Raw genomic sequence first — 25,672 nt, forward strand, 5'->3', positions numbered from 1 at the left:
TTTTCACTTATTTAGACTAGAGTAGCAAGTTTGTAGTTCCTTCTCGGTTTCTTAATTAGTTTAATAAGTACTTAAAGCTACTGATATGTGGAATTAAAGTGATGCGTATGTCATTAAAAGCAAGAATTCCCAAGAAACACCAATTTTTATTGAACATACTAGCTACTACATAAAGGACATAACCATAGAGCTTATACGACCAGTGTTTATTGGTTTAACACACACACACACAATACAGTGGAATTGAAATACTTACAAACTAAAAATAAGAAAGACTAGTGATGAAAACTAATGCCACTTTCGCAGGGAACTCGATTGCATTGAGCGCATGCAACAAGCCTTTTAAACCCATAGGTGACCCTGATGGGACGAGTGAAGTCTTGTGAGGGTTTCCAGAGACGTTACCCACAAACATCATGTGATAGTTATGATCATGAATGCCGAGTGGTTGTAAAGAGATCCCTTTGTTCAGGGTCCAGCTTTGCATTGTCTTATTCGGCGTCAGGGTTTGCCTTGTCTTCTTCAGAGCCAAGGTTAGGGTTTGCCTTGTCTTCTTCAGTGCCAGGGTTTGCCTTGTCTTCTTCACGGTCAGGGATTGCCTTGTCTTCGGAGAGGGTTGCCTTCGAAACTTCGACAACCCTTTTGTTGTCGATGTTGATGTTTTTGTTGTTGTTGTTGTTATTGTTGTTATTGTTGTTGTTCTTGTTATTGTTGTTGTTGTTGTTGTTGTCGTTGGTTGTTGTTGTCGATGTTGTTGATGTTGTTGTTGATGTTGATGTTGATGTTGTTGATGTTGCCTTGTCTTTTTCAAGGTCAGGGTTTGCCTTGTCTTTTTCAAGGTCAGGGTTTGCCTTGTCTTTTTCATGGCCAGGGTTTGCCTTGTCTTCGTCATGGCCAGGGTTTGCCTTGTTTTCTTCATGGTCAGGGTTTGCCTTGTCTTCTTCAGGGCCAGGGTTTGCCTTGTCTTTTTCAGGATCAAGGTTTGCCTTGTCTTTGGAAGGGGTTGCCTTCGAAACTTTGACAACCCATTTGTTGTCGATGTTGATGTTGTTGTTGTTGTTGTTGTTGTTATTGTTGTTGTTGTTCTTCTTGTTGTTGTTGTTATTGTTGTTGTTGTCGTTGGTTGTTGTTGTTGTTGTTGTTGATGTTGTTGTTGTTGTTGTTGTTGATGATGATGATGATAATGTTGCAATGTTAAATGGTATGATCACTCTCACTTCTCTCTTCTTCTTTTTTCTCTCTTCCATCTTCTCTCTTTTTCATGTGTTTTACTTGCTTCATAGCTTCGAAACTGCTATCCTATTTATAATCAAGGATAAGTGCACACCATTTTTCTCTATTCACATTATGTGTTCACACTAATGGTTTCGTATATAAGGTGTTTTTATTTTTTATTTAGAAAACTAGATTTTAATCCCTAAATAAGATGAAGTTTAGAAAAATGTCTTATACAAGATTAAAAATTGATTTTAGTCCCTAGACTCTATTAAATGCCAGCATATGTATTCATTGTCTCTCTTTTTTATTTATAATTTTATAGTGTTCATAAATTGATTTTTGCATATTTTCTTATGTGCCACTAATTCATTACAATATATTTTGGTACGAACATTTCGGTACACTGGGTTAGTATAATATATTTAGGTACGGACATTTAGGTACACTAGTTTAGTATAATATATTTAGGTATCGACATTTCAGAACACTAGTTTAGTATCATATAGTTAGGTTCTTTTTGTAAGTCATTGTCTTCTTTCAAATAAAAAACAAAATTAGGAATACATCCTTTCAAGTGTTTATTTTTAAGTTTGTATCCCTGGCTGGATTTGGAACATCCAAATCAAGCCTTGGTTATTTTTTTATTCAATGTACTTTTCTATTTTATGATTTAAGAAGTATGACTTACCTTAAAACTATTCATGTCCATACATTGCGTCAGAATCTCCAATTTGAGGAGATAAGCAAGTAATTTTGTCTTTTACTTTGTTGCTTTTTATTTTCTTTTTATCTCACCAAGCAATAACATATTCCTTTTTTGTTTTTTTTAAAGGTGACCAGGTGGTTGTACTATGTTACGATACTCTTTCGGTGGGTTTGCCCTCAAAATTTTACCTTGTATTCAAAAACCTTAACTAAAATCCAAAATTAAAAAAAATTAAAAAAATAAGATGATTGATTCAGTTTGATTAAACAGCTAATCTCATATTGTAAAATCCATAACAAAAAGGTTTAACCTATTCACTTAAACTCAATCTAATTAGCTCAATTTATTTGTTTGGTGGTTAAAAATGCCCAACCTTAGTACTAATACATTATACATGTATATTGCCACTGCCACCAACCCCACCACCATCGTCACTACCATATTTTCATGACCATAAACCACACCACAATCGCAGTCACCATTCCTCCACCACCATCACCCCTGACGCCAACACCTTATCAACCATAAGACACACTCTTACAATTGCTGCCACCACCGCCATCGCCATTTGCTAACTATTACTTCTCATTTATATATTAAGTTATTATTCACAAATTATAGAAAACTTATTCTCATCATAAAAAAAAAGGGTTAACATTTGTAGATTTTAATTTATTATTTTGTGATTGTATTTTCGTAGTTCAACTTACCGACATCTTGACGGTGCTACTCTAAATTTAAAATTTTGAAATTTTAAAATAAAAAAAGTTGACTGGTTTAATTTTTATAAATTTCCTTTTGCTGTGTTTTCTTTGTTGAACACTTGATCTCGTTTTCGAATTTTGTTGGTGTGTTGTGGAGAAGAGTTGGCATTACTTTATTGACTGGTGTAATACTAGGTGCGGTGGGGAGTTGAAGCCCCCCTCCACTCAAAGGCACGAAGTCAGAGCAGAAGGGGCGTTGAGGGGGAGCGAAATGTGCAGTCGTACAGGGCCCCAGATTTGAAGGGGCCCTAAATTTTTGCCCTCTAACATTATGTAATAATGTTCTATATCCAAAAATTGATTTTGTTAGCATTTTAAACCCACATTGTGCATTCTTTATAAGAGTATTTTTTTTTTCTTTCTAAATATAAAAACTTGGAGTACAATGACATATTTTGAGTGTTAATAATAACATCCTAAAAAATGACAGTTTCTTAATTTTATTATATAACAATGTTATATATTCAAGTGAAACTTTAAAGTTAGAGGTTTGAAGTTTTTTTTTTCAGGTTTGGTTGTTTAAGATAAAATTTCTTTTGATTATTTAGTGAATGTTATGTTTGTAACTCTTTTTACTTATCATTAAGGACATTTGTAAACATGCAATCAGTGAGTGCTAAAGTTTGTTTTGATTTTTTTTTTTTTTTGAACAAACGATAGTATCTACATTAAGGGGGTAGGAGAGTGGGTTAAGCCGCACATTGAGCTAACAATAATGTGGTTCAAATTCGCTTTTGGTGAGAATTGAACCTAAGACCTCTCACTTACAAGTGAAGAGGAATATCACTAGACCGTAGTACTAAGTGGCTTTGTTTTGATTTAAGTGAATGTTTTCTAGTATCAATACATTGTCATATTTTTTTTATAAACTTAAAACTATCTTAAGGAGGGCATCTTTTACAAATTTCGCACAGGACCCCCTGAATCTCAAAGATGACCATGAGTCAGAGTATCACAAGTTTTCTGACAATTTTCATATTAATTTATTCTTTCCATCAATTAATCTTCATGCGAAGATTTTCAACAAAATTCTCCTTGATTGTGTTTACAGACATAGTGAAAATTTTCTTAATCTCTCTGTGGCCAAAAGAGGTGAATAATCATGACTTGCCACCAATTGTCCACCTTTTTTGCTGAAAATCTTCATATGTCCACACCAGTAAGCACCATTGTCAATGAACAATGCTTGACTACTTAACAATAAGTATGGACTCTTATTTAAAACTTTTCGTGTTTGAATCACAAAACTTTTTGCTTATGATTAAAACATTCATATGATCACCTTGTAGTTATAGATTATCTCTACATAAAATAAATAAAATTAAGGTCGTTTAGTCATTTTGTTGTAGCATAGGCATAGATTGTTCATAATTCTTTTACCAATTTAATTCATCTGTTTTTATTGGTCACTTTAGTTTTAATTAATTTTTTTTGCAGATATAATCTTTATAAAGTGATTTATATTATAAACAACTCTAACCACAAACGCGAAATTCTACGAATCGACAATGAACAATTTCAAGTAAGAATTCCTATTTATCTTTTGAGTAGGCAAGTGTTATTCACTGTCAACCTTAATTATTTTTTCTTTTCTGAAGAAGTTATTATTGAAGTTTGGTATTTTAGCATCAAAGAGTTTGGTGTTTTGGCAAATACGTGCTCACAGCTTACAAGACCATAATATTCCAGAGCCGGCTGGTAAATAACATCCCTTATCAGAGATGCATCCAAACTATTACGTACGCTGTTTGCATGCACTGTTTAAAATATCCGGTTTCACAAAATCTTAAACAAATGTTTTGATATGGAGATTTGTCGTTGACCCTCAACGAGAATATTAGAGATCGATGTGCTCCAAAACGTAAATTTCTAACTGAAATTTTTTAATACAATGATATATTTATATTAAAGACGTGGATAATTGAGTTAGTCACACAATGAGATAAACGATAATAATTTGATATCAAACTTGTCTTCTATGAGAGTCGGTTGTAGACAAGTATGGAGCCAGAGAAATTTTTGGCTAGTAGGCTGGGTGGCTAGAAAGTTAAGGATCATTTTTCGTTTCTGACGATTACGTTAAATCTTATCAGCAGATCTCATTCAATCATTCTATGCTTAGCGAGCTTTAACAAGACAAATATATATAAAATAAACCAATTATTACAACGTTAAGGAATTATTTCCAATGAGAAATTCTTGTATGTATGGGATGTACTACATCATCCATGTATCCTACCATTCAAAATATGCCTCATTTCAATTTTCACAGTCCGACTTTAGTGTATTTGTATATAGTTGAAATAAAACTGAAAAATACATAAAAAAAATTTAGGGAATAATTGATTTGTAGGTAGTCTTGCATTTGGTTCCGCCCTTGACCGTGATCTAAGACCTCTCACTCAGGGGAGGATGTACAAGGGGACAAAGGTGGTTCTAGGATCATCTGGAGTCTGGGAGATATGCTTGTGAAGATCTTATGAGGTCTCTTTTATGCCTACCAAGTGTCGGATGTATGTATGTTAGACATATCTCGATAGGTTGCCTCGACACCACTCAACAAATTCTCTCAAAATCACTCATCAGATTGCTTCGATGTCGACATCTGTTGACATGTGCGCGGTTTGGTTGACGACAACAAGCCCACCAAGTGTTTGACAAAATGCCTTGGTGAATAAATTTAAACAAAATTTGCACACTTCATATTCTATTTCTATCCAAAAAAAACCTTGTACTTTAACACTGAAAACTCATTCGAATCTAAATATCCGCCACTCCTGAATCTGCCACCACTCTTGTCGATGCAAATTTCCACCATCTTCAGTCTTGACGAAAATGCACCTGCAAAACAATCAACACCTTTGATCAAAGACCTAAGCCTCACTCACCCACGAGGTTTTGGGGGGGGGAGTTAGGTCAACGGATTTCCGATGCCTAAGTTAGTTTCTTTGAGAGAGTAAAGTGTTTAGGGCTTTTCTTAGGGTTGCAAAAGCTCTCAAAATTTTGGTAGAATGTGGGGTATTTATAGGGCTAGGGCCGGCCATATAGTGTTTAATGGAGAGATATTCTCTAAATATTTCTAAGATATTAATTAGGAAATAATATCTTGAGATAATGGTGTAATTATCCCTAATTGATTTAAATTAGGATTACGTACTTGATTGGAGTAAATCTTCAATTAGGAATGTATAAAAGATATGATTTGGGTAATTAATCCTTATATTTAAATCCTTGCCAAGGGCAAGTGAGCTGTGGGCAGTCGTATTCAACTGCTGAGACCTCCAGGGGTCTGAGCTGAGCGTGGGAGCATCTGAGAAGCTTGCCCATTTATTGAGGGCAATCTTGTCTTTTTTAATAAAAGTATACATGTCGCCTCTAAAATTTTTGGGATTATTTTAGGCTCCACAAATGCCCCCACATCTAGTGTGCTGCACACAGGAAAATGATTGTAGGTGTAGGAGTCCCAAGCTGCTGAGGCTTGCAGAATTGTTTCTCAATTTGAACTTGATCTTCTTTCTTGATTTGGAGATAGACTTCTTCTAGGAAAAGGAAAATAATTATCCCCAGTACCTATTTAACTCTACCTTAAGTAGGAGATGAAATAAATTTGGAGAACCATTATTATCCTAACAAGAAAGAGAAGTTGGAGGAAATTTTTATTCCCCCTCCCCTAGCGTTCTTCTTTTCTTGCCCTTGCAAAGAGTCGTTTCTCGTTGTTGTTCTTCTTCTTCGTGTTGCACCAAGGTAAGAAAAATTTGACTTTTCTTCTTCTTGAATTTTTGGAAGTCTTGGGACTTGAAAAATTGGCTCAGTAAGGGCCAAGGTGGCGTGAGTGAGACATGGCATAGAAGCCGTGGGCTGTTGTGCGTGGGGTAACACAATGGTGCGGCATGGGGGTTAGTTGGTGTAGGCCAGGTGGCACAATGCGCTGAGATATAGGGAGACCGGCCTGGACTAGGTCTTCATGGCTGCAGAGTTGGAGCCTAGGCTGACGGGAAGAGAAGAAGAGGACGAGGAGAAGCCGACTCCGGCCGGACCTCTTGTTGGCGCCTGCGACCTGGGCTTGCTTTTGAGGAGCGCTGGGCACGGAAGGAAGAGGGGAAGGAGGTGTGGGCCTCCCCCTATGTTGGGTTGAGCTTCCTGAAAGAGAGAGAGAGAGGGAGAAAGGCCAGGTGCTAGGCCGTGGGGCTTGGGTCGAGATCAAAGGTGAGGGTTGTGGGCCTGGCGCTGGGTTTGCTTTGCAGTCCTTTCATTTTTTTTTTATTATAATTTTTTTATTCTCACTTCGCGAGCTGTCTTCTAAATATTTTTCCTCGTACTTTTTTGCAAAGACTTTGAGATGTTTTCCTCCAATCGCAAAGGTGACGAATATTTTCCACCTTTCTATCGTCAAGGCGGTTCTTCCGGTAAGGTGGGTTACTCCAAGGTTGCGCATGTCAAGATCAATTTCGACGAGCTGTTTCGGGATTTTCTTGAGGTGTACAAGCATGCAATTCTGTCTGGGGTTCGCGTTAAGCGAGTGAAAAATGATAGTAGGCATGAACCATGCGACAATGGTGCTTTTGCTAGGAAAAGAACTATCAAATTCCATCCGTGCTACTTTGTGTTGGGATTTACTTTTCCCATGCCGCATCTTTTCCAGAAGGTGATCTGTTCCGCGTCTCCATGTATGGTGGAAGTATAGTGTACTGTAGGTACAAAATCCAGGCCCAAAACGGGCATTCATACAGAAAAGTAAGGTGTAGGTAACCCTAAATCGATTGCGGGACCGGTGGTCGGAATCTGAATCGTCGAAGGTGGTCTTGGAATGGGTTGGGCTACGGGCTGGGACGTCAGAGTGGGTTGCGAAACGCGTTGGATTGACGCTCGCTCTCCTTGGTTCTACATGACCGTTAGGCTGCCACATCTTGGCCTGCTGGCTGAGTGGCTTTGGCTTGGGCCCATTGAGCTGCTCTGCTGACGGCAGTTGCTACGTTGGGCTAGGCCTCCTACCCAGGGTTTGTTGTGGCAATTACCAAGTTCTGGGCCTTCTGTCCATGGGTTTGGAATCAGACATAGGCCCCCTGTTTAGGGTTTGGTAGGGTGCGACGCTGCAAGGGCAGCGGTGGTGAGAGTCGTGGCTGCTGGGTCATGGTGGTGATGGTGGTGGCAGGGCTCCGCGGCGGTGAAGCTCCTCATGCCGCCGTGTTGAGCCTTGATGACCTTCGTCGTGGGGTTATGTCCTCGTCTCCACTCTCTGGTCCAAATCCTTAGACGTAGAAGGTTCTGTTCGTCGTAGTTTCTGAATTTCCTACCATTGTATCCTTTCTCGAAGGATTGATCAAGAAACTTTTCTAGGAAAAATTAATTGATACGACGTGTAAGAAATTCAACGTAACAGAAAATTCAAGAAACTAACGCAAGAGGCTTCTTCGAGTATTTTGAATCACCTCTCAATGAAAGCACCAATTTGTCGATGCAAATTTCTGCCGTTTTCAATCTTAACGAAAATGCACCTGCAATCAACACCTTTGATCAGATACCTAAGCCTCACGCGCCCACAAGGTGGGGGGGGGGGGTTAGGTCAACGGATCTTCGATGCCTAATTTAGTTTATCTTAGAGAGTAAAGTGTTTAGGTCTTTTCTTAGGGTTGCAAAAGCTCTCAAAATTTGGTAGAATGTGGGGTATTTATAGGGCTAGGGCCGGCCATATAGTGTTTAATGGAGAGATATTCTCTAAATATTCCCAAGATATCAAATAGGAAATAATATCTTGAGATAATGGTGTAATTATCCCTAATTGATTTAAATTAGGATTACTTACTTGATTGGAGTCAATCTTCAATTAGGAATGTATTAAAGATAGGATTTGGGCAATTAATCCTTATCTTTAATTCCTTGCCAATGGCAAGTGAGCTGTGAGCAGTCATATTCAGCTGTTGAGACCTCCACGGGTGTGAGATGCACGTGGGAGTATCTGAGAAGCATGCTCATTTATTAAGGGCAATATTGTCTTTCTTGAATAAAAGTCCACGTGTCACTTTTAGAATTTTTGAGATTATTTTAGGCCCCACAACTCTCACTTATAAGTGAAACTTTTAAAAATGTATAATAACCCTAATAAACTTCATAAGATACTAGTCATAGTGATACTTAGGCGGATGTAACTAAGAATCGGAAGTAATAATATGAAATTTTGACTGGGGTGAATATTTAGGCATAACTTCGCCGCTGGTTCCCTCACCCTGGCTTATAATCAAATACGTTTGACAAAGATCCTAGATCTCCCACAATATATGACTCGACCAAGAGTTCTGGATATCTATTACCCGGTGCCCTTCATTCAAATTATTTTACTGATTTTTCTACTAAATTGAATGAAATATCGAACACTTGACACTATTCGAATCTATAACTGGTTAATCAAATTACTCTTTTTTAATATATAAAGCTTAATTAAACTACATAATTAAATTTGTAAAATATACACATAAGAATGATTATGAATAATAACTTAGAAATATACAGTTCGAATCGTTAAAATAAATACATAGTGAGTCTACAAGGGGTCTGTCTATAAGGGTATTTATGGATCTCACGTTATATGTAAATTTTACCTTTCATGATTATGCAATTGATGACAATAATGTAGGTTGTATTGTGGCATGAGCAGCATATGTTTTCTTCACCGGAGTTTTTCCTAGGTGATTTTACTTAGGTATGTCCCAATTTTTTTACATTGAATGAAATCCAACACTTGGACACTATCTTAATCATAATCCATTATCACTTGACTGAAAACGATTTTAAAGAAAATATTTTTGAGTTCTAAAAGCAATCGAAGTTCTTTTCAAGTTTCACTTGCATTTTTACTAAGGATTGTACAAAAAATATTTTCACCAAAAGCGTTTTAACTATTTTAAAACCATTTCCAAACGAACCGTAGACTTGTTTGATAATATTTTTTTTTTTTATTAGAAGCATGTTGTTTAAGGAAGTGAATTTTGTGGTCGACTCTTATCACTAATATTTGGCCATTCTTGAAACTTAATTATGTTTGGGACCATACCATTCCTGCTTCTACTCGAAGGGATCTTTTTCTATTATTGGTTTGGGGCCATTAGAATTTTTTTTATTGATAAACAAGTTCGATAAGATTTTTTTTTTTTTTTTTTTTTTTTTTTTTTGTCAAACGATCGATTTGGTCAGATTAGATGTTAAATTAGGGACCGATAGAGCTTGAACTCACATCGTAATGCAATGACTCAATATTTTTCTACCTTTGTGATAAAGGATCACTGATTATGATATATTAGATTGCAATTAACATTAAATTTGAGAGTTCTTAAGTTTCGATTCTTGAACTAAAAATCCATGAATACTGGTCATTGAATTTGTCACAATATATGGCAATGGTCCTTTTAAGTAACATTGTTAAATATCCTATCGAAAATAAATAGTTCAAAGAGGCAAAAGAGGGACGTATAATTCTAACAGAGTTACGCAAAAGAATCATTTATAAATATTATAACAGATTCACAAATCAATACTTGCAAATTTTTTTGTTCAAAGACCAAAAATTCATTTAGACTAAAATTCAGATACTATTACTCCAATCATCGAGATTATTGTGTATTATATAATTCTCTTTTGGATGAGTTATGTTTATGTTACAGTCCAATGATTGTATAAAACATGCCACCTTCCAGCTTGAACGCAATACTAGCTTTAATAGGCAATAGTGAGAGTTTTAATTAGCTGTACGTTACGTTTCTTTTATTTAATTTTCTTTTTACAGCTAAAGCGTGAACACAAAAGGTACAAAAAGTAGTGAACATCATTTTTTTTTTCTTTTCATTGTTAGTAAATCATACGATGGTGGTCAATAATAGATTAAAATATCTATGTGTATTTTTTAGTTCTAAAAAAAGTAAACCATCGTAACTTGACTACTAGCTGATCCTTTTTTAGAAAAAATTATTGAGCGCGGTGTCAACAAACTTCACTTCCAGGATATAATATTCCTTCCATTGCTATATTTTTATTTGATTTAGTTAGCTTGGATTGCGCTAGGGATTTCAAATTTTAGGTACCAGCTACAATACATGCATATACATAATATAGTTATTATGTCACAGTCAGATATGGTATTATCTCATTTTAAAGCTTAAACTACTTATTTCTATTTCTATTATAACAAACAAATAAATATAAAATACACCACCGACATGTTAGTCTCCTTTTTTACCTTTTCTTTTCCCTTTTATGTTCATTGGTTTGGATGGGATCTGACCTTTTTCTTTGCGTTGATATGTGTTATACTTTGCTTATAGAATTATCCTTAATTGGGGGATAAATAATGAAGAATAAAGAAAAGGTCATCCAGGCAAATGGTGAGAACTTTATTGCCGTACCAATTCCTTAGACCATATTCTGAGGAATTGAGATTCTTTTCCAATCTTTGTGCTTGGAATCAGTGGATTTTGAGTTTCGTATCGCTCCTATTTTATGACTCATCTCACCTAAAATATAGCTTTAAATTTTTCTTTTTCTTTCTTCAATGACCCGAATCTCTAAGTTTTCGAGCTTCGGATACAAAAACTCAAAGAGGATGAGAACTTCATCTTATTTTAAACTAAATTCATGTACTGGAATACAAACGTTACTATGTCTAAATAATTATAACGTTACAATATTGCGTAATTCCATGACATCCCTTAATAATAAGTTACGTCTATATTGAATAAGATGTTCATGATCTAACTATTAATAATGTCATGTCAACTGTTGTCAATAGCTTTTGAGTGAGCATTTCAACATATGCCGAGTGAGCATATCAGAAAGATGCTCACAGCTACGCATGCAAAAGCACTAGCAGGTACCCTATTCAGTGCCCATAAAGACAATTCGTCGAACAGCTGGAAATCAGCTTTCAGTGACATCTCCAATTGTCGAAAAGACTGCCCGACTCTTTTATAAAAAGTTTCTAAACTTGAAGGTGTCAACTAACGCACCGTTCTACAAAGTGGATTCACCCTTGCGTAATTACGTATTTTCCAACGTAATCGCGCCTAAACAAGAAGGCATTGTTTAAACCAAAACTCAAATATATGCAGTATAAGATGACAATTGGTCTCTTTCAGCGTGGGAAAAAAGTGATGATAACGGTGGGTGTGGAAATGTTTTTAAGGTGCTCATGTGAAACAAAAATGTCATATATGCACACTACTCGTAAAAATCGACTATCTTATCTATTGGAGGAGGATTCTCTACCCTCTGAATCTCCTTACCCTTTTATCTTCTCCTATTTGAACGGTCACAGTTAAACCACGTCAACGTCTTATATTGATTTTTTTTTATAGAAATAATAAGACAAAAAATAATATGTGAAAGGAGGAGATAGAAGGGGATAAGAATAGGAGGGTAGAGAATCATCCTCCCTATCTATTTGGGAATAATATTAGAACTCCAGTCTAGCAAGTAGGTTCACATTTGCCTATACAGCTACACAAATTCCTATGTTATTTTGTGTTATAACACAAATTGTATTAGCATCTCGAGCACTACTATTACAAACAATATTTTACATTAATCTTAAGAAAAAAAAATGAAGAGTTTAAATTCAGAACGTAGCGATTAAAGAGAAATATCCTAATTACCAAATTAATCTACCATTTCCCTAACACAACTAGCTATAAATTTATGCTTGTTGCCTACCCAATTGCCTAATGAAAAAAGTTGGCCACTCCAAAGAACTAGCAAACCAAATAAGTTATTTACACTTTGTTTGTTGTTCTACCCAAAAAAAAAAAAAAAAAAAAAAATGTAAAGCTTGAGAAACCAAAGGGTATATTTTAATATAGAGTGGTGTTATTCACACACATATTTTTACTTCTTACACACATTTCTTAATTTTCGACTATTAGATCAAATGGATGGAAGAAGATCGATGAATAAAAATTAACAAGGGTGTGTATGAGGGAAAAAGAGATGTGTGAATAACATTACTCTTTAAAGTAAATCGTATAGCTATTCGTTTTATGTTCCCTACTTGGGGAAGTAGGTATAGTTTGTCAACTCAATTGTTTTGGAATGTGAGCATCACTCCTAAAACCAATCGACAATGTGAGGGAGAGGATAAGAGTTATTTAAACTATGAAGCAAGACTTCACTTCTTTGATGCTATTAGTAGTGGACCACTGACTCAACTATGAAATCTTAACATTGAGGAATTTTATAATGAAACGCAAAACTTGTTAGGCTGTGCATGCTATTAAGCTAAGACAATATTGATATGACTAAGAATGAACCACTGACTCGACTATGAAATCTTAACAGAAATTTGACTATAAATTATTAAATTACAACATATAACATGGGTCTTTCAAAAGATTAGGGTCGTACATTATCACTAAAATCGATCGAGAAAAAGATAGATGAAACCTTGTCACATGGTTTGGGGCCCTCCAAATTGAAAATCAATGCTTAAAAGGATTAGAAGGAGAAAGTAAGGACAAAGAGTCGGTGATGCAGCTTGATGAACTCAACACGGATTGATTTAGCGTGTTTATTAACACGACATGTCGCTATTTTGAGTAAATTGACTTATTATATATATACACACATGTCGCTATTTTAAGTAAATTGACTTATTTTATATATATATATAAATTACAGATGAAAGAGAGGAAGTGAGGGAGGGAACATGCTTATTTTTGGCATCCATCAAATCTCGCACTCCATACGGCATTTGCATGTGCATCTGCATGTGCATGTGTTTGTGTGTGGCAACCAAAAAGAAAGGCCTTTTCACCCTGGAGAGATTTTTCTTTGCATCTGCAACACCAGACTGTATACTATTTTATATTATAAGATTGTACATTGTATTTTATAATATAAGATTGTACACTGTATTTTATAATAGAAGAGAAGAGAGGACTTTCGAAAAGGGAAATGATTTTCACATACTATTTTTTTTTTTTTTTTTTGGTCATTAGTTATTGGGGATGGTGGGAATCGAACTTGGATGAGGTGGGAGTTTTCTCACACACTATTTTTAACTTCTTACACATCTTTGTTTAATTCTAACAGTGAAATCCGAATATTTTATTCAATCTGGTGATCATAAATATGGAATGATGTGTTAAAAGCTAGAAACGTCTACTTATATTACAAAAATGTTACCCTTACTATATATTTGTATAATCTCTCTAATAAAAATGAAACTGTGAAGCATTACTCCTTATATTATAATACATAATGTAATATATCGTACTCCTCCTGTTCTCTCTCCAATCATTCATCTACTTTTAGGACAAATGCCAACAGTGTGTGTGACCATGTTATGGGCGGCGGTCTGGATCTTCTTATTGTATATAAGCTTCCTCCCATACAGTAATGTACATGCCGACCAACATATACTCTTGGAAATTAACCAAAATAATAACATATAACCCTTTGAGCATTTTATACGCATACTTACGAACTTCCGAGCGATGCACTCCAAAAACATTGATAATTTCTTTAGCTATATTGTTCCATGGAATCTTCTCTGGTCTCTTTCGCACGGCAGAATCATGGATTTTTTAAAGGGAGGGGTAAAATTTTCAGTGTCTATTAGTGGTAAACAAGGAATCTAATAATTAGAGAAATTGTAATCACACATTTTTCTTCTTGTACACACATTCAATTCTGTTTCCGATGACTAAATAAATGAAATAAAAACAACAGATATGATTAAGCAAGTTCTTTTAAATTAACTAAAAATGCTTTCAAATCACTAAAAACGCTTATGAATATGATTTAAAGAAAAAGAAGTGCTTCTAGGTTTCAAAAAACACTTGAAGGGGAAAAACTTGTTTCCAAATAACAATTGCATTTTTATTAGAAATTCACTACGCTTCTAATAGCACTTATATTAAAAATGCTTCTGAGTAGAATTTTTTTTCTTTTTTTTTAAAAGCAATTTGAAACAAACCCTAAATTGTGTGGTTACTTTTCCCTAACATTGTGCTCCAGCATGGACCGGCTCTAGCTCTCAGATGGGCAAAATTTTCGTTTGAGCAATTTTGGGCTCAATACTGCAAAACAGATTTTCTCTCCTGCCCTCAAATTTTGTGCGTATGGCTTGCAACCGGTTGGGTCCGTAGACGCTACTGATGCCATAATGACGTTGTAACAACAACAAATTCGGGTTATGCCCAACCCGTACAGTGGTTACAGTGCTATTGGATTGTTGGAGTATCGTTACAATGTCGACAAAACACCGTAAACTGCTGTTGGAGTGTCGCCATGACACTGTACAGCGCTATTGAATTGTTGGAGTATCGTTACAATGTCGACGAAACACCGTAAACTGCTGTTGGAGTGTCGCCATGGCGTCATGAGACCCAACCAAGACATGTGGTCATGCGCAACTCACGTGCACAAGACCCGGTGCGCGGGAGAGAAAACCTGATACTACTAATTCTTGTGCCCGAAAGCTGCAATGGCCTATAACCCGTACATCCTTCTTTTGGGCTGTCAATAAAATCAACAAAGATTCCTTGAAATTGCACGAGTGACACCAGTGCCAGTTACCACTCCCAACCAACTTTTAAGTCCTCCGAGCATTCTAAACTTAAAGGTCCTCAGCAGCATGAAATTGGATTTGAAGAGTCCATTCAAATACATGACATGAGTACTGAAATCTTACGAGGACGGCAAAGTCGTCGAGAAATAAGCAAGAAGAAATGAGAATAAAATAGTTTGAGAGAGAGAGACGGTACTTAACTCAAGCGTCAACCAAACTGCACTTTCCGCAATGGCATCAAATCAACATTGGATGGTAGAAGAGAAATAGAATGTACAATCACCAATGACGCGCTGCCAATCCGACAAGCCATGCATCTATTGTAGCCTGTAGGAGGAGAAATTGAAAACCCAAATAAAATGCAACCTGTATCTGCAAATTTGGCTACTTCAGCCTCAACGGAAAGGGCTTTACAAAATGCATTTCTTGATGGGAATCAACCCATGCATGCTCAAAATGGTTAGAAATGGTGAGATAAACCAACACATACTTAAATGGTTAGAAGTGGAGAGATGAACCAACACATACTTAAATGGGGCAACCGTACGCAGACCCTTGTAGCATGGGATTTCATTAAAGCTTTTCTAATCAGTACAAGCAATACCTTTACACAAGAGACTAAAACAAAAACAAAATCCATGAAATTAAGACAAAAACATATTAGGTAATAACAAAGAGTCTGAGGCGTTCTCACCAAAGCTTCTCTTTCAAAACATGATTCTGAAGTTGGAAGGACTGCTTCAAATAAAGGCTACAAGTTCGGTTCAGCTCCAGCCTAACCATGGTTCAACCCTCTGCTGCTACAAGGGAAAAGTTCACCTACTCAAAATCCCATAATCAAGAAGCACATCCGACACCCAGCAAAGGACACTGACCAAGCGTCCTTCAATTATACAAACCCTGTCCAAGCAAACCTCAAAAGCGACCGACCTCTTGATTTGAAACACCATATGTCCCACGGTTGATTCCGCTGCTTCCATAAGCTGGAGAAGTGTTTAACCCAGGACAGTCTCTTGCCCAGTGTCCAGGTTGGTGGCATTTGTAGCATTCACCAGAAGTATTGCTGATACCTGGCCTAGAAGACACTCTATTGTTATAGCCCACTCCTGACGACTGTCCTGGGCCATTCATTACAGTTGGGCAGTTCATTGAGCTATGGCCAGCATCCCCACAACTCTTACATATTTGATATGAACCAGCAGAACCCCCTGAAAGGAACGTACCGCCATACTGATTCCCATGGTGACCCGCTTGATTTTCTGGTGCTCCAAATTCTCTACCAGCATTGTTACTGTAACCAACATTCACAGCAGGAGTGGGCTGTCTAATTGCAGTGTTCCCGACACCAGCAACATTCATTCCAGCACTAGGCGTTACATTGTCAGCTTTGGAGGCAGAAGCACTAATATTTTCCATCTTAAGTTTATCCATCAATTCCAAATGATATCTAGCATGCGATGAATGGTTCACTTTCTCAGCTTTGATAACTGTTGATTTTACACGTTGCTCATCACTAAAAGTCTCCTCCTTTACTTTCAACTTGAAAATGAATTTGGTAAAGAGAACCTTCTGAATGATTTCTGCAAACTTCTCATCATCTTGCTCTTCAAATTTGATAAAATACAAATCTTTTGCAGGTAATCCCATGATTTCCTCACCACCCTCCTGAAATGCAGTTACCCATGTTGAGTCAGTATGGTCCTGTATCTGAAACTGGAGTATATATCTGTAGTCACATTCTTCCACGGACTCATTGCATCTTTCACACCTCCAAGTCCCATCTCCATTATTTGTAACCTTTTTGCTGCATTGTCGATCACCAATCATGATTGGGCATGCTGAATAGCAAAAACTATCAACCTTTACAAATGAAATGGTTGCACCAACTGTGATCCAATCTGGCTTCTCGGAAGTCCCTAGCTTCTCATCTTTAATTTGGGATATAGTCTTTCGGTTCTCTGTTCTACCCACACCCGCCGTTTCCCTGGAAATAGAGATACATGGGGTATTCTTTCCTTCCTTCTCAAACCAGTTCCTCACCTCATGAGCCTTCTCGATATTAGGCTCTATTAGAAGCTGACTCGTGGAAACGGTCCCCACCGCCTTCCCATTGAAGTCATTGACTCTACCACCTTTTACAGCAAGCACCGGGAATAGACCAGAATCACACATAGCCTGCAGTCTTTGTCCTTCTGTATTGCACAAATTTCCCCAAAGAGTTACTTCAACACTACGACCAGACATGTCCTTCAAGTGGAGGGTTCGCTTCTGAGTCTCAACACCATTTTTCCTCATTATAGAGGCAGGGGGACTGATGGATGATACCACACCTATTACATCCACAATAGTGTTGTTCTCCAAGCCTTCAACAAGATTTATTGGACTGAAATTGAAATTATGATGTGGAATCGAATCATCATCCTCAAAACATGACTGTATTACTGATGAGTTATCTAAAAGAATTTCATGGTCATTGTTGAGGTGGTTGAAATTCTTTTGAGCTGGTTTTAAACTACCCCTGGAGACCAAATAAATCTTACCAACTTCAATCTGGTTGTAGAATTGATCAGCCACTGCATTAAAACAGGTTGCTCGAATTTCGCCATTATGAGCATCAAGAAGATCAAAAGAAAATACTTTCCCATCGCCACGTGTATTGTTATAGCGCCTAAGTTCTCCTTTAGCTGTCACTCTAGCCTTGATTGTCCACCTTCCTTGATACGGATTCAGAGCAGCAATTGGCATTATTCTTGGAGGGGCGTCATTTTTGGCAACTGGTCCTCTATTAGTATACACCGGAGGTGGCTGCTGATAAGATGGCTGAGGTGGGCGGGCATAAGAATTTAGTGGTGGCTGAGGAACCTCAGGTCTAGGGTTGTGAAAACCTATGTTCTGATTGCCATATGACCCACTTGATGGTGCTGATCCAGGAAAACCAAATCCAGACTCTGGTTTAGGGTAATTGGGAGCTGTATTCAGAGTAGCATTTCTTCCTGGCTCAGCATTACCAGAGTAAGCACTAGCTGCACTACCCAATGATTGATTTACTCTAGGCTGTTCTGGAGTAGCCCCCGTGCCAGTTTGATGAACTGTGCCGCCAGAATGTGCAGTGCCACCAAGAGATTGAGAATTTCCAGGTGACGTCCCTGACGACTGTGCATTCGAATACTTAGGTCCCGGTACAGGACTGCCAATGAAATCACATTTGTCAAGCACCAAATCCAATTCGATTATAATGATAATCCTGCAAACCGTAACCCAAATATGAATAATTCCATTTAACATAACAAAAGAAATTGTACAATCGGAATGAACAAACAATTATAGACTTAACGAAACAAAATGTTAACCAACCAAACCATCATCAATGCTTCTCACCATGACTGCAAATATCGAACTAACCGAAACCAAATCACTAGAGTCCTAAATTCTTAATCAACTAAACCCGTAAATTCGATAACCCTTTTTCTCTCCGTCCCCTAGAAAATTCCCAAACAGAAAACAAAAACTTCAAACCGAATCGAGTCGAAACAAAAATAAATAAATAATACCCCATTTGTAAAATTTCGCAAACGAATCGGAAAAAAAAAAAAAGTGAAATTGGAAAAGGATGACATAGTATAAGGATACTTACAGGCGGTTTTGGATTGCGTTGCAGGTGAACTGTTTGAGGCAGACGATGGAGCCGCTCTGAAGCATACCTTGCCGAACCAGTGTGTTCTTCTGGGTGCCCAGCATCCCCTGCTGGTAGTGCGACCCGTCGGAGATCACAACCCTGTATCTCTCCTTATCCTGGCCCGGCTGAGCTCCATTTCGCGCCGCCGTATGGACCAGCTTCACGTCCATCACTTGCAGGATAGGCTGAAAGCTCCCGTCGTTGAGCTCCTCTGTGCACATCTTCATTATCGCCCCTTCTGTTAACCTCACATCCATCGTCGAAACAGGGTAACTGGCTGTTTGGTAGCCGAGAAAGTGCGAGAAAGTTGATTGATTTGGGAAAATAGAGAGAGATAGTGCAAAGATTGGGGCTTTGGAGTGTATAGAGAGGGAAAACTGAAACCCTAAAAAACTGACGGAATCGAAATCGAAGCGAAGGCGCCAGAGAGTGTAATTTGAGAGGGAAAGTGAGAAGGCTTTGGCTTAAAGGGTACAGCTTCTGTGAAAATGCCGGATATATCCCCTAGTATTACGGGTGCACGGATTGCCATGTACGCCACTCCGAAAGAAAGGTATGCCACACGGTGCACTTGCTCTTTTGCCACGTCAGAGACACACAAATTGTGAGTACATGTGGTCTGGTAAGTTGGCTTTGGTTCAAGTGTGGTTCGTATGTATTGTGTGATTGTCCATATTTTATCTAAATTTAAATATTTTCAATTTAAAATGTTCATTCTACATAAATTGTTTTAATAAGGCTTAATTGGATTAACAACTCCTGTGATGATATAGTAGTTGGAAGATAGCTCATGTGATAAAAAAAATTAGGATTTAAGCCCATGTTATAAAGTTTGTTAGGATTTATGCCGAAAATTGAAAATTTCGTCAACCTTCTATCAATTATTAGCACGTGAGCTAGCCCCACGCGTTAACAATTAATGAAGATGTCCGTTTTAGTCTAATATGTGTATGAAGAGTTCTGTTTTAGCCTAATATTTTAATTTAGTGTATAAATTCTAACAGACTTTACCACAAGGACTTAAATCCTAGTTTTTTTTTCACTACAGAGGTCATCTTCCAATTAGCCTATTACCACAAAAACTATTAATCCAACTAGGCCTTTTAATAAAGTTAAGCATTGATTAATTATTTAATTATTAATAAATTTAATCTCTTTAATATTATTTTTATTAATATTATAAATTTTAGGGATTTAAAATAAAATTACCCGAGGAAAGCTTATAATTGAGCAGAATATATAAACAAATTAAGAGGGAAAAACAGGATTGTGAGAAAAGAAGCGAAGCGACCAAATAGTTCATTTGAAACTTCCGCAGAAACGACGAAGAAAAAGAAAAAAAAAAAAAATCAATAATTCCTCTTCTTCCTTCTGTTCAGTGCTCCTGGGGAGTGGGTATGCCGATCACCGGATAAATGGCTCCGGTGGCCGGACCTTTGGCAGATTCCCTTTAATTTACGCGATATACCAAGTTTAATGGATTCTGAGGAGGCCTCTGCGAAGGGCAGCGTGGCCAATTTAATACTCCGGTGGTCTCTGGGTCTCCTTCTCCCTATCCTTGCTTTCTTTTCACTATCGCTTTTCGTCGCCTTCGTCGTCGTTTTCGCCGCCGATTCCTCAATTCCGAGCCCAATTTCCGTTTCCTCTCAGTGCAGGATCGTCTCAAGCAGTAAGTTTATTTATTTATTTAATTTATTTTAATAATTATGATATTCTTGAATGTCACTGTTTGTTGACTTCGAAATGAGAATTCGAATTAGCAGATTAGGGTTTCTGCAATCTGCTTTTGATTGTTTAGCTGTAACAAAGATAGCTGTTTTCCTCTGGTTAGATTACTGAAAAACTTGATATAGTTCTAATACATTTTTTTCAACCAAATTTGCTAATTACAATCACCTTTTTTTTCTGTCAAAATTGCGCAGATATATGTTCGGTTTTCGGAAGACAAGGATCTGTTGTTAGTTAGTTTATTATCTATCACGAAATCATAATAATCGAGTTGGAGCGGTTTTTCGTTTTTGCAGGTGTTGATCTTAAGTCATCTAAGGTGTGTGAGCTTGGATTGTTCAATTATAAAGCCAAGCATGTGTTTTATCCTTTTGAGGGAAGAAGATTTCGTTGCCGTTATGATTACTACTGGGCTTCAATTTTTAAGGTTACTTTAACAATCTTTCTTGGCATGCAGTATGCTAATTATAGGCAACTAATAATAGCAATTTCTGATTGCATAGCTTGACCTTCCACACGTAATTTGTAGTTGGAACTTTGTGTCATTAGAGATTTGGATTCGAGTGCGTCTCTGTTAGTTTTTTCTTCAAGTTTGAGGTAAATGCAGTTCATCTGTGAACCAAAAGAGTACTATGAAAGATTCTATGTGGATGATAGAATGGCATATGGCAAGTGGGTGTTGTAGTAAACTGGTAACGTCACTGTTTTTTAGTTTGAAGAAATTATGCTTTACGGTCATGCTATGATGTTTCCTGCAACCCTTGATAAACCTGACACGAGTCGAACCACGAAACTTTAATACTAGTCATATTGGTTTCTAGCTAATTTCCTACCACATGAATTGAGAATGGTATGTTGTAGTATCTGTTTGGCATGTTCTGATCATTCAAATATTAATTCTTGGGTTTACTGATTGCAGGTGGAATACAAAGATCAGTCTTCTGGTCAGACTCATCTTGCATTGGCTGAGGCTCCAAATGAGGCCCTTCCTCTTAATTGCAGACCTAATTTTGGTGCTGCATGGTTGACCAAAGACAAGTTCAAGGTATGTTGGAAGGCCTTTACATTTGCATACGCTGCGGTCAGCGTAATTATTATTTGCATTTTTGGTTAAAATTAATGTGTATGAATTCCACATTTACTATGAAGATAACGTCATGGCTGAACATTATGGTTCTCAACTCCTTGATAGATTTCTTTTTAATTTCTCATGTTTGTTAGGTCAATGAAACTTATGACTGCTGGTACACATATGGCATTTCCAAAGTAAGCTTATATCATGATGGTTTCTTCAGTTGCCAAGCTAAAGATCCGTCTACATTTGAGATGATTAGAAGATATTGCATCCTGTGAGCAAACTGACTTCCTTATTTCTTTGGACTTTTTTCTTATTCTTTTTTAGCTAATCAGTTTTGTTCTATTTCATGGATATTGTTTCATGGGGCCAAATGAGTTCCAAAGAATGTGAGTTTTTCGATAACTTCACTTAATCACATAAGTACATTAGGATAGCCTTTCTAGATAGATTGCTTATCTCATAAGCAAGGTAATACATCAGCGTAGATGGATATACTGGTTCCAAAAACATGGAAATAACATCATAAGATTCAAAAAACAATACATGAAAATTCTGAATGAAACTCCAATCTACTATTTGATTAAAAAACTATAGAAAAATTTAGTTGCATAGTAGGTTTGTATATTTAGTGTACATACAGAGCTTGCTGAGAGACATCATTACTGAAAAGTTTTTTATGCTCAATTGAATTTGACTGCATATATTTCAAAATCTTAGTTTTATAATAATTTAAGACAATTGTTTGCACTGTATAATTTGCATGCTGAGTTTGACAAGCAATTAGTACTACTTAGAGTTCTTAGGGGTTTAAACATTTTATAATCAGAGAGCTATTCAAGCGAACTGGAATTTTGGAGCTTGCTTCTAGGTTGTCTATATTGAAGAATCCTAGTTTCTTTTCACGCTAGATCAGATGCTAGAAGGTAGTGGTTTTGTTTGTTCTTGCATACTTAGAGAGTTACTTGTGTATCCATCTCTTCCCAGTTTTCTTGAAAGGCTATGATACCTCCTAAGGTGAACTTTTTGCTTGGATAATTCCCTGTGGGTGGGCTAATCCCTGTGCTTTGGCCCAAAGGAGAGACCTAATTCTTATTGTTCTTCCCAGTGGTGCATTATGTTTTAAAGGAAAGGGTGAAAGTAAAGATCATCTTTTCCTTAACTATCCTCTAACTTCATATTTTTTGTTGAGGTTAGGCAGAGAAGCATCTCAGTTCAGTAATTCCGGTTGGTTGCTTTTCTCTCTATTGTGAAAGACATAAGGTTTTGGTGGTGAAACAAAGGCAAAGGAATTTTAGTCCAGTTAGCATTTTCTTTTCTGGTAATTTGGTTGGAGAGTAGTTGGAGGAAGTGTTATGGGATAGAGTATTATTTTTTACTTCCCTTTGGGTTGTGACTTGCCGTTTCATCTGCATTTTGAGATATGCCGCTTTCTTTTATATTGAAGATTGGCGAGCAGCTGTTTTTCTATTTTTATTCGATCAATAGTCTACACTAAATCAATCTAAACTACGGGAAGGGAAATTCAAACTTGGGTGCAAACTACAGAGGGGGAAGCATGTTGCTCTAGCCTACTTGAGATAGAAAATCAATTTTTGATGGGGTTCTGTTTGTAGTGAGTAGTCTTCTGTTCTTTGTTTCTTATTTTTGTTGCTTTCTTGTAGATTGGTGGACTAGTTTTAACCGTGACAAATCAAAATAAAAAGCAGAATCCCTGTTGTAAGCAACAGAAAAACATTTGGAGATAAAGCTATAGAACCAAAGCTGGAAATGAAGACAATTGAGTTCTAGGAAAGAGACCTAAGAGGGTTCCAGGTGGGTGATGTATTGTTTTTCCTTTGCGGTTTTGGCTTCGTCCCCCTGCTTATATTTTTTATTGCTCTTTTTTCTTTAACAAAATCCGGAGATAGGGAACCAGGGTGGTCGTTCTATCAGGGAGTTAGCCCTTTCTAATCACCTTGAGTGGGAAGGAAGTAGCCTACTTTGTAGTCGATGGATAAATCCCGAGGTCTTGGTTCTTTCTTACCGTCTTGTGCGGGTTTAGAGAGTGGCTACTATGGTAGACCAATGACCTAAGCCTTATGTATAGGTTGACTCGCCTAATCCATTATCATCCTTAAACAAAAAAGAGTTCTAGGAAAGAGACCTAAGAGAAACTCTTTAATTTGATTTCTGGAATAAATTGATAAACGACTGCACATATCATTAAGAGGAGGTGGCGTATATTGAGGAATAGTTATCAAATAATACTCTTCATGCTAATTTGCATGAAATCGTTAACAAACCAGGTATACGGAGCTTTTGTTGGTTGAGTTTGTTTCTGGTGGTAGTTATAGCAAGAACGTGGCACTGATTAACTTATTCCATAACTGTAATCATCTGTTTTCACGAGTAAGTAGTTGGCTTCATCCCACAATACATTTGATTGTGGTCAGTGAGGTGGTTTAGGTGAAGGAAATAAGGTATGCATATTACTTGGATTTTAAATACATACAAACCACTGCTTTCTTATCAAAAGAAGCACTTGGAGCTGATGCTGCATACATGTAAACCATGGGCTTTGTACCAAAAGGTTCTGAAGGAATGGAGAGAGTATTTGTGTGCAAATCTGAGAAAGGACTCTCTCATCATGGTTCACTGCAAAAGAGTTTGTCTTAACACCCCTTTTTACCATGTCAACCTATTGCATGTGCAGTTTTTTTCTTCTACAGGCAGGCAGCCATCTGTTTTAGCGGTGTGTTTATTCCACCCTCTTCATAGTCTCTAGCATGTGCAGACGACAGTAGCATGTAAATTTAGATATAGCTTTATCCACATTATTGTTCACTTCTCTTCCGCAACTATTATATTTCTATGTAGTGTCGAACATACCAATTGAGAATTTTCATTTTGTTTAGGAAAAATTTCTCCTGATAATAAATAAGTGCAGTGTATATAGAGAATTAAGTGGAGCAGTGGTGAATTTACACTTGAATAAATCCTCTGTTCATGTCTGTTTTTTGTTTTGTACTTGTATGGTCTTACTTAGTAATGGTGTCTCTTATATTTCAGGGCGATGAAGATTTTACACGCCTGGATTTTCAGCCAGAAACAAAGCGTGTTTTGGAGGTGGGAAACCATAGCTGGAGTTATTAGTGGGTTTTCAACTTCTGTCATCTCCATATTCTTTGTTAGACTGCTGCAGCAAATGAAATTTCGGTTGCCTCAGATTTTGGCTGCAAGAGTGCTTACTATCGGTTTCAGGCGCACTTGTTTACTTGTGGCATATATCTCTTTTGTGGGTTGGCTGGCTATCCAGTATGGAAAAAGGCTCGGCCTCCCGGAGATCATCGTTCTTCTTAAGAACTCTTGAGAAGTAGGCAGCACAGTTTATTGAGAAGTGCTAATTCCATTTTCGTCTGCAAGGTGTTCGGTCCTAGATTCTACAAATTTGGAGTTGCGGCAACGGAGTTTATCATTCCCCTATACGATTTGAGTGGGCACCGAATGTGCTTAATTATCGTGGTGTTGAATAGAATATATTGAGCTCATATAGAGATTGTATAGGCAAACTTACCTGGAGATAAAAGAGCGATAATCTTATATGTGATTTGTGTAAAAGTATCTCACAGAATTTCATCTATTTTTCCACACCGAAATTCGAATAATCTGTTGTCTAATGTTGTATTTGTGCTATATTGTGATGGATGTGGTTGATTTCGGGAATTCATTTCTGTACTTTATTTTTATAGTATGAGTGATATTCTATGCTCGTCTACACTATGAGAAGGGTTTGAACCCTAGAACGCAGTGCGTTGAAGAGGGTAGGCCCTAACCACTAGGGAAATCCACTACTTTTGCTTATTTGGGTTTAAATGGTGCAACAAATTCAGCATTGAAATCTTTTGTTTGGGTTAGTCTCCGCATAGTCGATAGGTTGGTACTCTGCATCAAATTGCACCCCAAAAAGGAGTTA

At 37.1% G+C, this 25,672-nt stretch overlaps 3 protein-coding genes across 5 annotated transcripts; 1 reads left to right on the top strand and 2 right to left on the bottom strand.

Moving 5' to 3' along the window:
• Positions 1-491: 491 nt before the first annotated feature.
• On the bottom strand, positions 492-2,486 carry LOC137711257 (uncharacterized). The gene is made up of 2 exons (XM_068450490.1): positions 2,466-2,486; positions 492-1,085 (listed from the first exon to the last, which is right to left on the bottom strand). Exons 1-2 carry the CDS (start codon positions 2,484-2,486, stop codon positions 492-494), a joined length of 615 nt encoding a protein of 204 aa, XP_068306591.1.
• Positions 2,487-15,793: 13,307 nt separating this feature from the next.
• LOC137711055 (replication protein A 70 kDa DNA-binding subunit E) lies at positions 15,794-19,378 on the bottom strand. Its single transcript, XM_068450257.1, has 2 exons — positions 18,873-19,378; positions 15,794-18,482 (listed from the first exon to the last, which is right to left on the bottom strand). Exons 1-2 carry the CDS (start codon positions 19,169-19,171, stop codon positions 16,154-16,156), a joined length of 2,628 nt encoding a protein of 875 aa, XP_068306358.1. The 5' UTR covers positions 19,172-19,378; the 3' UTR covers positions 15,794-16,153.
• An 811-nt stretch (positions 19,379-20,189) lies between these two features.
• LOC137711056 (uncharacterized) lies at positions 20,190-25,422 on the top strand. 3 transcript variants are annotated; one of them, XR_011065030.1, is made up of 6 exons: positions 20,190-20,583; positions 20,939-21,069; positions 21,562-21,687; positions 21,864-21,991; positions 23,382-23,532; positions 24,769-24,905. XR_011065030.1 is itself a non-coding variant. In XM_068450258.1 (5 exons), exons 1-5 carry the CDS (start codon positions 20,391-20,393, stop codon positions 25,067-25,069), a joined length of 879 nt encoding a protein of 292 aa, XP_068306359.1. In that variant the 5' UTR covers positions 20,190-20,390; the 3' UTR covers positions 25,070-25,422. The 3 variants fall into 3 exon arrangements, 2 of the variants coding, with proteins under 2 accessions (XP_068306359.1, XP_068306360.1); XM_068450258.1 differs by lacking the exon at positions 23,382-23,532 and having other exon boundaries at positions 24,769-25,422; XM_068450259.1 differs by lacking the exons at positions 21,864-21,991; positions 23,382-23,532 and having other exon boundaries at positions 24,769-24,903.
• The last annotated feature ends 250 nt before the right edge of the window (positions 25,423-25,672 follow it).

Source organism: Pyrus communis, chromosome 12 (genome assembly GCF_963583255.1).
Source record: "Pyrus communis chromosome 12, drPyrComm1.1, whole genome shotgun sequence".
NCBI lineage: Eukaryota > Viridiplantae > Streptophyta > Magnoliopsida > Rosales > Rosaceae > Pyrus > Pyrus communis.